The sequence below is a fragment of the Euphorbia lathyris genome, chromosome 1, assembly GCF_963576675.1.
Source record: "Euphorbia lathyris chromosome 1, ddEupLath1.1, whole genome shotgun sequence".
Classification (NCBI taxonomy): domain Eukaryota; kingdom Viridiplantae; phylum Streptophyta; class Magnoliopsida; order Malpighiales; family Euphorbiaceae; genus Euphorbia; species Euphorbia lathyris.
Window position 1 is genome coordinate 109143286 of NC_088910.1, and position 12395 is coordinate 109155680.

Genomic DNA, 12395 nt, shown 5'->3' on the forward strand with positions numbered 1-12395 from the left:
AAATATATATTAGTTGGACGGATTGAATTAGAATCAGTTTTTGATCCAGCCCGAAGTCGGATGTAAATATAACTTGCTGAGTTAAAATGTAAAATCTCATTAGGTTGGGCCGGAGCCCGGCCATGAACATGTCTGCTCTGAACCGGTGGCAACCCACCAGCCAAAATGGACGTGTATCCATCCTTAGCCATTGCAGTAGCAAGTGTGGATAGAACCACAAATTACAGTTGCCATTTCTCCCTGCCAACTCTTCCTTCTCTCGTCTTCCAATTTTCTATCCTTACACTCAAACAATCAAAGGTGAAAGATTACCATAACTATGGCTTTCACTTCTATCTCCCCATTATCGATTAAATCTTTCAACCTCTCTTCTTCCTCCAACTCTCACTCTAAGCCTCTTCACATTGTTTGTCAATTACACACCCAACGAGAAACCCAATTTCTTGGTAAGTAAAGAATTCCCCCTGGATTTTCATTTTTTTTTCCATGTAATGTTATCCTCCTTTTCATTTTCAATTTCAATTTCAATGCTGATTAAGTTTACCTTGAAAAGGAAGATTGTGCTACAACTAGGTACAAGGTCGACATTTGTAAATTCAGCCCCTGGAGAAAACTAGTTTCTACCGCATTAGCAGCTGCTGTTGTGAGCTTCAGCTTTGGTGTGCCTGCTCTTGCTGATCTTAACAAGTTTGAGGCTGAACAACGTGGCGAATTTGGTATTGGATCTGCTGCTCAATTTGGTTCTGCAGATCTCAGGTTTGTTTTGTTTCTCATGCTTTTGCAAATAGTGAGTTTTCTTATTTGCTCAATCATTAGTGTTGAGGGTTTTCCCCTGTGCAGGAAAGCAGTGCATGTCAATGAAAATTTCAGGTGATTCCTGATCCCTCATTCATAATCATTATTGTTTTTTCCCCAATCATTAATTATTAGTTCCAAATAGGTATCAATAACTGTTTCTTAATCCTAATCAAACACTGCTATTCTAATGTGTCTGGAGAGAAAAAGCTAAAAAAAAAAAAGCTACTAAAAGGAGAAAACAACTAACAGACAATAGAGATGAACAACTGAACCAAACAGATATTTAAACTCTATTGATATGCAATATGTGGTCTCATTTTGGGTTATTTTAATTTTTCTGAATCAATGTATTAAACTCTGTGGGAACTGTATGTATAGTTTGAAACAGAACAGAGAACAAGTAATTGCATTCTAAGAAAAGTGCTAAAATGAAAATTATGGAGGCTGTAGGATAAATCCAGCTCAAAACTTATTCAATTGAACTGTTAAACTACTACTTTAACAGAAATTCTGCACAATTTAGTACAGCATAGGAAGTAAGCTTTTTCCAGATTACATTAAATATTCATTCATCTACTAGAGTAGAGATTAGTAATTGTAATGATAGCAATGTCTTCCATGGATGACACAGAAGAGCAAATTTCACATCTGCTGATATGAGAGAATCTGATTTTAGTGGTTCAACATTCAATGGTGCATACATGGAGAAAGCAGTTGCATACAAGGCAAATTTTACAGGTAAACTTGTCATAGTCAAAACACAACTTTCAATTGCATAATAGTGCTTTGATATTCTAGCAAATGTTTATTAGTAAATCCATGAACAACCCTTTGTCAAAAAAAAAAAAAAGGCACACCATTAACAACCATTTACTATTCCAAAATGATCTCACCCCGTAGATTAGTGTTTCCATTTTTGCTTAATCCGTCCCCTTTTGCTATTCGTCCATGGGCAGTTTGGTGCAGCCATCAATGCCTGAACTATGATCCGATCTCCAGGTATTTCCGAAGGAGCAAGGGCATGTTCCGATAGGCTTTTGTTATTGTCATTCTCTTGCATTTCCCCCTTCATAAGAGATGATATAGAGCGAGTTCGAAACATATTCTTGCCACCGTTAGTACCAGAAACATTCTTTTGGTGTCCACTTTCCCCAGTTTGCTCTCCTTTAACAATCTTCTGATTTAATCCAGTAGTTTCCATAACTGTGAGTACAGTATTTCTTCCACATCCCAGTGGAAATGTTCGCTCCGCTGGAATCCTTATCCAACGGGGTGGAAGTTTAGTTTTTATCTGCTGAACCTCATTTGGAAATCTTAAAGTTTCACAATCTTTATTTTTTGATGGACTTAACAATCTTGCATTAACATAAGCATCTTGCGAAAACGATGGCAGTAGTTCAACCTCCATTTCGGATTCGGATTCGGATAGGAACTCCTCCGTTTTGTGAGTAGTAGACTTGAGATCAACTAGCGAGCCTTGCAGCTTAGAGTTTTCTGGGTCTTGAAAAGAAGATAGTCTTTTAGCCGGACCACAATTGGGAGGAAAATCTCGAACAGCATATACTTTTGCCTTTCTTGGTTTAATTGCCTTTCTTGGTTTAATTGAAACAGCAAGGGTACCAGATTCATCACTCAACACCTTCTCTTCCAGGCTCATTGCAGAAGAATAGGGTAAACTCTGAAGAAAAACAATAATTGTGGTTGGAAACAATAGAAATAATAAGGTTTCAATATCTCTAATTCTGAGAAAATCGGTTCGTTTCAAAATGTGTTTTCAAACATAATACAGAGATAGAGCACAATAAAATAAAATAAAACTAATTGTTTGGAATGGTCATTAAAAGAAGAGAATGAAAAGGTTTTGAAGTGAAAGTTTTTAACACTCCTTAATACTCCAATTTGGAGTGTTGGAGTGCCAAATTTAGAACAAAATTAACTTTTCATCAAACCTTAGTAACTTTTTACCCACAGTTATTAATGGTGTTAGAATTTATTTATATCATGACTTTTATTTAGAATTCATTGTATCTTTATTTTAGTTTTATGGTCTTATGATTTTTATTTTTATAAGTGGCCCTTGTTTCGCTATGCCACCAGCCAAGGCTAAGAACCCTAGCGCCTGAGTGCGCCATGTGGCTTTAATTATTTTACCAAACATAGGTTTATGAGTTCATCAATCTAATCTAATCTTTATTAACACTCTCAACCCACCTCCCAAACAAGATAATTTCACTTTACAGAACATTTTCTTTTCTACTCCCTCTATCCTTTTTCTTTTAGAATTTTTGGGTAAAACCCTAGGTTTCCAAAGAAAACAATTGAAGAACAATAAATAACGCGAAGCAATCAGCTATATTAAAGAAAAAAGAGAATCAAACATCCTAATTTGTGGGAAAAGAAAAAAATCGAATAGATTTTTAGCGGTTTGAGAAACAAAGATTACTGTTCTAGCCATAAGCTGAGGCAGAGAGAAGCTCCAATATCCAGAAGTAAATAATAATGACAATAAAGAAAAGAAACTGACCTTTTATTGGATTCACTGCTCGGTTGTCAATTTGTCATTTTCCTGTTTGTTACTTCTTTAATAATCATTGGAGAAGCCTTAATCCCTAAGACTTCTCTGAGTATAGTTAGATGGGCTGGGTTATACTCTAGGCCCATTTTGGTAGCTTACGCCACAGCCAATCCAAGGGCTTGGAAGACCCAATTTAACAAAATAATAAAACTAAATTAATAGATAAAGTGGACATAATACTCAAGATCAGAAGTCTTAACTTACATAGTAGTCATGATAGGTTAAGGACTATTGCTAATGACTATTGTTGAAAAAAAATTAACTAATATTTACCCGTTAAAAACGACAAACAAAAATTAATAACAAGTTAACAACTAAACCAAATAAGTTGATGGTAAAATAATACATTTTTTGAATAATGAATCTCATTACCTTTAATTTTAATTCAGATTTTATTGTTTTTACTCTAATTGTGGCCATACAGTTCTATTCTTAAAATTTCCATGAAAAGGCCTGTAATCTTATTGTTATTTAAATTTTTTTAATTAACAGGTGCAGATTTGAGTGACACATTGATGGATCGAATGGTAATAAACTTTCTTGATTATTTTTTCATTCTAGTTGAGTTTTCCTTTGACAAAATAAGTCTTTTTTTTTTTTTTTTTTTTTCTTAATAAGGGAGTTAAATAGTTGCGTATAATGTGTGAGGTCAATTGCGTTCACATGGACCCTGATGACCACGTAAATTTGGTCATTCACCATTAGATCTAGGCGGATTAAATATAAGCCCTAGGATGTTTTGAATCTCCACCTTAGGATTTTAATCCGCCTAGATCTAACGGTGAATGACCAAATTTACGTGGGCATGAGGGTCCATGTGAACGCAACTGTGTGTGAGGTATCCTTGTTGATATTTGCTTCATGCCCCCATATAATTTGGGCGTGAAGGGCATGTTAAATATCCCAAATTATTTAATTGGAAAGTTACATATCTCCTTAAATATGTGAAGCAATTCTCCTCTTTTGAGATACGGTTTGAGATGAGTTGGACTTTAGTTTATATGGTATCAGAGTCATGATTGAATGTTATGTTCCCCTCTAATATTAGTGTCACACTCAATTGGGAGGAGTGTTAACCATTCTATATTGTTTAGTTAGAAAGCTGTATATGACTCTTTAAATAAGTGAGACACTATGAGATAACTTTAGGAGTGAGTTAAACTTTTGTGCTATTAGAGTCATAGTTCAATATGAATCTCCCGTTAATATTAACGTCACGATCCAAATGAATTGAGAGGAGGGGATTAGAAAGTTATATATATATATATATATATATATATATATATATATATATGAGCTAATTCTCCTTCCTTAGACTAGCTTTTGAGGCGAGTTAGGTATATGCAGGGGCGGACCCAGCCCAGAGCTCGGGGGGGGGGGGGGGGGGGGGGGGGGCGGAGCCCCCCGGCCACCGGCTCCGCCCTTTAATACTGGTCGATTTGTTCAAGTCCCTCAACCCTCATTTTTAATACTGGTCGATTTGTTCAAGTCCCTCAACCCTCATTTTTTTAGAATGTTTTTATTTATTTTAATTTTATTTTTCAATAATTAAAAAAATATGTTACCATTGTTTCAAAAAAAAATATATATATATGTTACCATTATTAATTAATTTAAATGGACTCTTTAATTTTGATAATACTTTTGAATTCAATTTTATTATGTCTTTACTATTAAAAAAAGTAAACATATTTAATTTTCTATTAGTTTAATACTAGTTTCTAAAAAAATGATAACATTTTTAACGTGTTGGAGGCTAAAAAATTTTTGCCCAGCCCTAATGGGCTGGACTTTGAAAATTTATCCTCAATCGCACGTTAAAATTAGTCCCCCAAATCTAAAGGGTCAATTACATGAATATCATAATTAACTACAAAATTACAATTAAATCATATCACCAAACTTAATTATTAATATGTCATTATTCTCTATATATTATGATTTTACACCACAATTTAAAATTTCTAGACTCCAATTCATAAATTATAAATCCTAGAAAATATATTCTAGACTTCAAATTTATAAATTCTAATCCTTAAAATATATTAAAAGTACTGATTTTACTAGTTTGACATAATCCAAAATTATGACTTGACATAGTTGTAAATAGTTTCTAAAAGATGAATTTCTGTGTAATTTTCCCAAATCTAAATTCCTGCTCCGTCACTGGGTATATGATTACAAATTCAATATATTGAAATTAGTAAGGAAGTGATGGGTTTGATGTTACAGGTTCTAAATGAAGCTAACCTAACGAATGCCGTTCTTGTTAGAACGGTTCTGACTCGGAGTGATCTTGGGGGTGCCACCATTGAAGGTGCCGACTTTAGTGATGCTGTTCTTGACCTCACCCAGAAGCAGGTAGACATACTTTTATGTAAACTTCAATCCTAAAATAGTAGTTATTAATTTTTTATTATTATTAAATTACTTAGTTCGTAAGGTTTTTTTTTTTGAAAGTTAGTTCGTAAGGTTTTTAAGTTTTGCTCACTTCAACAATTTAATCTTTCTCTAAAACCATCTAAGAATTTGTTAATCAAAATTATTTATTAGTCTAACTTATAAAAATAATCTGTTAGTCATAATTTTGAATCAGAGATTTTTGGATAGGTTTTAACGGCAGAAACTAAACTATTGAGGAGAATAGAAATTAGAGACCTCGTAAATATTTTTACTAATACAGGAATTAACTTAAAATGTCAAGATTAATAAATTGATTACCCTAAGTTGTATATATATATATTTTGGGTAAATAATTGTTTAATTATTAACTTTTTTTTTTATTTTAGAGTAAAAACAATTTATTAGTCTCACATTATTACTTAATACATTGTTTAGTCATCGTATTTTCAGTAATACATTATAAGGTTCGTAATGTTTATTCTATTCAACAGTTTAGTCTCTCTATCCATTTAAATTTTTGATTTTTCCTTTACTTATTAATAGTAAATTATAATTTTAATACTTGGATTTTAGCATGTTTAAACATTGATACCTAAATTTATTTTTTCATTTAAAAACTATTATTTTAAATATTAAAATACACTTTTATATTTTTTTCAAAAATATGTTCTCTCATCTCCTCTATCACCTATCTAATTTTCATAAAAATTTAATTCAAATAAATTAGTATATTAAAAGAAAAATATTTTTTTCAAGAAATTTAAAGATAAAAATATTAAATATATAAAAATATATTTTTAAAATTTAAAATAATAGCATCATTAAGTGTAAAACAAAATTTAGATACAAAGTGATACCGAAAATAATATTTATAAAATAATAGTATTTTAATATTTTTTATTTTCATATACTAAATTACTTAAATTATATTATTATTTTTTATTAAAATTAGATAGAAGAGAGGAGAGGAGTGGGAAGAGAAAGACACACCGAGAACAATTATTTTTAAACTAAAAATATAAAAATGTGGTTTTAATATTTAAAATAATAGTTTTTAAGTATATGAATAAATTTTAATATTAAACATGCTGAATTTTAGGTATAAAAAATGCAATTTACCCTTAATTAGTAAAAGAAAAAGGGTTAAGGTGCAAAAATACCCCTAACGTTTTGGATCAGGAGCAATTTTATCCTTAATGTCTAAAATGGTGCAATTTTACCCCTAACGTTGGAAGCCAAGAGCAATTTTACCCCTAACGTTGATAAATTGGATCAATTTCAGACACTATTATAAAACACCGATATTTTTGTTCATTATTCTGCACCAATTGCATAATAATTCGTTTTAAAAAAAAGGATTTCATGTTTTTTATAATTTAATAATAGAATTTGAGATTAATATTTATAAATTCGGTGGATTTTTTGATTTTTTTTGTCTAATCCGTACAAAAAGACAGTATATTTTTTTTTTTTCACATCCCAACGAATGTTTGTGATTTGTTACTGATAAACGGCACACATATGAAGTGTAGATAACAAGATTCATGACCGAGAAGACAGTTTGATGAATTATTTCTCAAATTGACCCAATTTATTAATGTTAGGGGTAAAATTGCTATTGGCTTCCAACATTAGGGGTAAAATTGCACCATTTTAGACGTTAAGGGTAAAATTGCTCCTGACCCAAAACGTTAGGAGTATTTTCGCACCTTAACCCAAAGAAAAATCAATCATTTAAATGGATTAGAGAACTAAATTGTTAATTGAATAAAAGTTAATGGATTACAGAAAATACGAGAACTAAATAACACATAACAAATGTTGGGATTAATAAATTATTTACTCTTTATTTTAATGCATACATCCTTAATTTTACATTTTATAAATTACAGATAAAGTTCAAAAATTCTTATAATGCTGGCATAAAAAAGAATTTTACCTCTAATATAAAATTGGTGCAATTATATCCTGATATTGGAAAGAGGACCAAATTTATTCCTCACTACAATTATATTCTACTCAATCATGAATTTCATTATTTCCACTTCATTTATGTCATGTATCACTCATCAGTAAAAAAAATCAAAGATACATGTACATGTGAAAAAAAAAAATGTCTCTTGTATACACGTGTCTTTACTCTGGTGCATAATAACTTTTTTTTTTTTTATGTGTGTATATGTGTCTTTTATTTTTTTACTGGTGAGTAATAATCAATGTTTTAAAAACCGGCCCGGACATCAAACCGGTGAGACAAAAGGGTCAGGGGTCAACGGGTCCGGACTGGTTGAACCGGACGACGTCATAAATAATATATATATATATATATTAATAATCTATATAATAAATAATATATAGAATATTTGTATTTTTTAAAAATTAATAAAAATGAATAAGTAGAAGCTTAAAAAAATAACAATTACGAATCAAAATACTAGATTTATATTGAATGAATTTAGCTCTAGAATAGAAAATTAGACTGGAGTCACTGAGCATACTTCATTGATTGAGAAATAGGAAATTGTAAATGTGTCAGTAGACACAAGTTGGGCATTTGTTGTCCATTGAACAATACTAAAAAAATCATATCAATATGTTATATTTACTTAAAATATAAAAAAAAAAGAAATTAAAAAACATATAATAGCTAAATGGTATTATAAGATTCATTCTCAGCCACTCATCAAAATCATAATGAGCAGTTGAGAGATTAAAATGGAATTAGTGGTGGTATATAACCCCTAATCCTAAAGAGTAGGTCATTGTCTTCTTCATCATGCTCATGCCGCGGACAACCCATCTTCAAAATAAAAAGTTGAGCAATGGTCTTCCATCACCATGGTTGCATTTCTTTCCTTCTTTTTTTTGCTCTTTTTCGATAGAAAGATCGTCCTCAACAGTGGCGGAGCCAGGAGTTGACAGTTAGGGGGGTTAATTTTAGTCCGACTATTAGGAGTAATTTTTTGAAATCTAGCCTGTAAGGCTGTACAAATTTTTTTAAGCTTCCAGCACACTAAAACTTTGTCCTTTTGGTATGTTGACTAAAAATTATAATATTTTCACACTTTTTTATTTTTAGCTATAAATTTTTTTATTTTTCATAAAATTTAATTCAGAAATTAATGTCCTGTTTGTTTGGGGGAAAATATTCTGCAGGAAAATATTTTCTCAATTTTCCACTGTTTTGTTTGGGCAGAAAAATAAGTCAACGGAAAATAAGTGACAAGTCAATGGAAAAGGAATGAAGAAATAAAGGAAAATGTTTTACCCTTTTCAAAAGGGTAAAACATTTTTCCCAAAACATATGCGTTTAGAAAAAAATGGGAAAAACGTTAAAAAATGTAAAAATACAAAACATATGAAACACGAAAAAATATGAATAACATGAAAACGTTAAAAACACGAGAATATGAAAAAACCCCAAAAAACATGAAAAGGTGAACAAACGTGAAAACACAAAAACGCAAAAAAAAAAAAAAAAAATTTGAAAAAGTACAAAACATGAACAACGTGAAAAAGTGAGAAAACACGAAAACGTGAAAAAATACGAAAAACACGAAAACACGAAAAATGTTAAAATAAAAAACGCGATAAACATGAAAAGACGAAAAATGCAAACAAAACACGAAAACGTAAAAAGCATAAAAACGTGAAAAATACGAAAAACATAAAAACGTGAATAACACGAAAGTAACAAAATACGAAAAACAAAAAACGCGAAAAAAGAAAACGTAAAAAAGAGAAAAACTGAAAAACTAAACGTGAGAACACAAAAAAAAAATAACGTTAATAAAACAAGAAAACGTACAAAAAATGTGAATAAACGTTTTTCATGTTTTTAACATTAATTTTTTTTCACATTTTCGTGTTTTTCACTTTTTTTCCATGTTTTTAATATTTTTTTTTACTTTTCGTGATTTTCGTATTTTTTCACTTTGTGTGTATTTAACAAATTTTCACGCTTTTTGTGTTTTTTCACGTTTTTAGTGGTTGGAAAATGTTTTCCAGTGTCGTAGCCAAACACCGAAAAATATTTTCCAGTGCTGTTGCCAAACACAGAAAAATATTTTATTTTCCTGCACAATATTTTCCATGCATAAAATTTTCCGGAACACAATATTTTCTTACTATTTTCTCAAAAGTAAGAAGTTGATTTTTTTTTATAGATAATAAATTCTTAAAAAAAATAGATATAATAAAAATAAGTTAAAATAAAACAATAAAGAGTCTAATAAAATAAAGGGTAATTAATTTATTAGTCCCTATATTTTGACAAAACACACTGTTTAGTCCCTGTATTTTTAAAAACACATGGTAAAGTCCCTAACGTTTTTCTCGGTAAACTGTTTAGTCCCTAACGTTTTTTCCGGTGAACTGTTTAGTCCCTGCCGTTAGACTCTCATGAAGATTCTGTTAGTCAATTTGGATTTGCGTTCTTCTTTTCCTTTATTTTCATTTCCTTTAAATTCTAATGCATCTGAAATCAACTTTAAGTGTTCTTCTTCTTGATTTTCTTCTTAATCGTTCAAATTCGTAAGCATTGAGTCTGTTCTTTTTCTTGTTCTCTATACAAATAGCTTCTTCTTCTAAATTGGATTTCCTCTTATGAAGTTTGAAGGTAAATAGTAAAGGGTAATTTAGTCATTTCTGAAGTCATAAACGGTAAAAAATCTAACAAACAGACGGAGGGACTAAACAGTTCGCTGAGAAAAATGTTATGGACTTTACCATGTGTTTTTGAAAATACAGGGACTAAACAGTATGTTTTGTCAAAATATAAGGACTAATAAATTAATTACCCTAAAATAAAATTCAAATAAAAAAAAAAAAAAAATGAGCTTGGTGTGGTTTGAACCCATGACCTCTCACCTTAAAACAAAACTCTTAACCAACTTGACCACTTTAAACTATTGAAATAATACTACATAGGTTAAATATATACCAATATTAGGGGGACTACACGAAATAAAACTAATGATACTTAAGGGCGGAGCTGGTGGCCGGGGGCTTCAGCCCCCCAGGCTCTGGGATGGCTCCGCCCCTGGTCCTCAATATCTTCTATCAAGCTCGAATCAACCATGGTGGATATCAAATACCATCAAACTTTGAATCTCTGAAATTTTACTCTCTTTTTTTTCCAAAAACCGGGGTCATACCGGGTCACCGGTTGGATACCGGTTCGCCTGTTGACACCGGGCTACAACGGGTTAATACCTTTGACCCTATAGATGTATAACTGGACCGGATGCATGGTCGGGTCACGGCCGAACCGGCTGGTCCGATCCGGTTTTCAAAACCATGGTAATAATAGCACGACATACACGTAGACCGGAGATAATGAAATTTTTTACTATACATACATAGTGGAGATAACAGGACATACATGTTGGGGTATTTTTGTACCAATCCCCATAAATTATTACCTATATCTGTATTAGGCAAAAAACATCCAGAGCCCTTGATCATTTTGAGTTTGGATCAGAGCCCCTCATCTTTTATTTTAACATATTAAGCTCATGATTTTTTTTTATTTTTGGTGACATTCAGTTATCAAAAAAAGTCTAACTTTAAACATAAAATTGTGGTCACAGAGAAACTATAAAAATCTTATTTCGAACAGTATAAATAAAATGAGTAGTATTTTGCTAATCGAGCTTTATATTTACAACTAACTAAACTGTAAATAAATTTTCAAATGTTAATATGTTGAAATGAAAGTTTAGTGATTCATTGCACTAAAATCGAACTGATTAGGAAATTGGGGATGCTTTTTGTTTTCGCTAAATATTGTCTATAAATACCATATCTCTCAGCTGTCTATCAAGATAGATTCGACCATCTTAATTTGTTGTATGTGTTTCTTTAATCTAATCTGTCAGAAATCATTATTTTAAACTTTGACAATCATCAGATTGCATGTAAATGTAATTAATTTGTTATTAATTTGTTGAGAACATTGGTAATTAAGAGTGATTTTATGGTGCATATATATGAAGGCGTTGTGCAAGTATGCAAATGGAACAAATCCAATAACAGGGGTTAGTACAAGAAAAAGCTTGGGTTGTGGAATCAGCAGGAGAAATGCATATGGCAGCCCTTCTTCTCCTCTTTTAAGTGCTCCGCCTCAAAAACTGCTTGATCGTGATGGTTTCTGTGATGATGCCTCTGGTCTCTGCGATGCCAAGTAATTAATTCATTTCAAACCCCACTTTATCATTAACCATATATATAATGTACCTATGTATATATGTAAATTTTAAGTGGTGAAGACATGGAACCAAATTAATAGAAAATAGGCTTCTGTTGGATCTGTTATTAACCGAGTTTCAAATTACTCTATTTACAAAACTTTACTGCTAACATTGCACGACTCTAGAGTCTAAATTTATTTTCTTCTATTGAATAATTTTATACTTTATCCTCCAAAAAATTATCTGACAAAACCATGAAGTAGATAGGATATGGTCATGAACAATGTATGCAAATAGCATATGGGTTGTTGGATGTGTGAATAGAGTGTAGGGTACCTAATTATTGTAAGGTAGCATGCTGTCCTCTCTCACTTATAATTGTGATATTAACTTAAAAAGCTCTTCTCTAATCGATCTCTTTTATCCCT

The 12395-nt window shown here is 31.2% G+C and overlaps 2 protein-coding genes across 4 annotated transcripts; one reads left to right on the forward strand and one right to left on the reverse strand.

Moving 5' to 3' along the window:
* Positions 1-196: 196 nt before the first annotated feature.
* Positions 197-12189, forward strand: LOC136210575 (thylakoid lumenal protein TL20.3, chloroplastic). The gene is made up of 7 exons (XM_066001899.1): positions 197-446; positions 558-756; positions 841-870; positions 1430-1536; positions 3866-3900; positions 5606-5734; positions 11773-12189. The coding sequence occupies exons 1-7, from the start codon at positions 320-322 to the stop codon at positions 11962-11964; spliced, it is 819 nt and encodes a 272-aa protein (XP_065857971.1). The 5' UTR covers positions 197-319; the 3' UTR covers positions 11965-12189.
* LOC136210576 (uncharacterized) lies at positions 709-3371 on the reverse strand. 3 transcript variants are annotated; one of them, XM_066001902.1, is made up of 3 exons: positions 3242-3273; positions 1692-2476; positions 709-832 (listed from the first exon to the last, which is right to left on the reverse strand). In XM_066001902.1, exons 1-2 carry the CDS (start codon positions 3251-3253, stop codon positions 1700-1702), a joined length of 789 nt encoding a protein of 262 aa, XP_065857974.1. In that variant the 5' UTR covers positions 3254-3273; the 3' UTR covers positions 709-832; positions 1692-1699. The 3 variants fall into 3 exon arrangements, with proteins under 3 accessions (XP_065857974.1, XP_065857972.1, XP_065857975.1); XM_066001900.1 differs by lacking the exon at positions 709-832 and having other exon boundaries at positions 1545-2476; XM_066001903.1 differs by lacking the exons at positions 709-832; positions 3242-3273 and adding an exon at positions 3323-3371 and having other exon boundaries at positions 1546-2476.
* Positions 12190-12395: the final 206 nt, after the last annotated feature.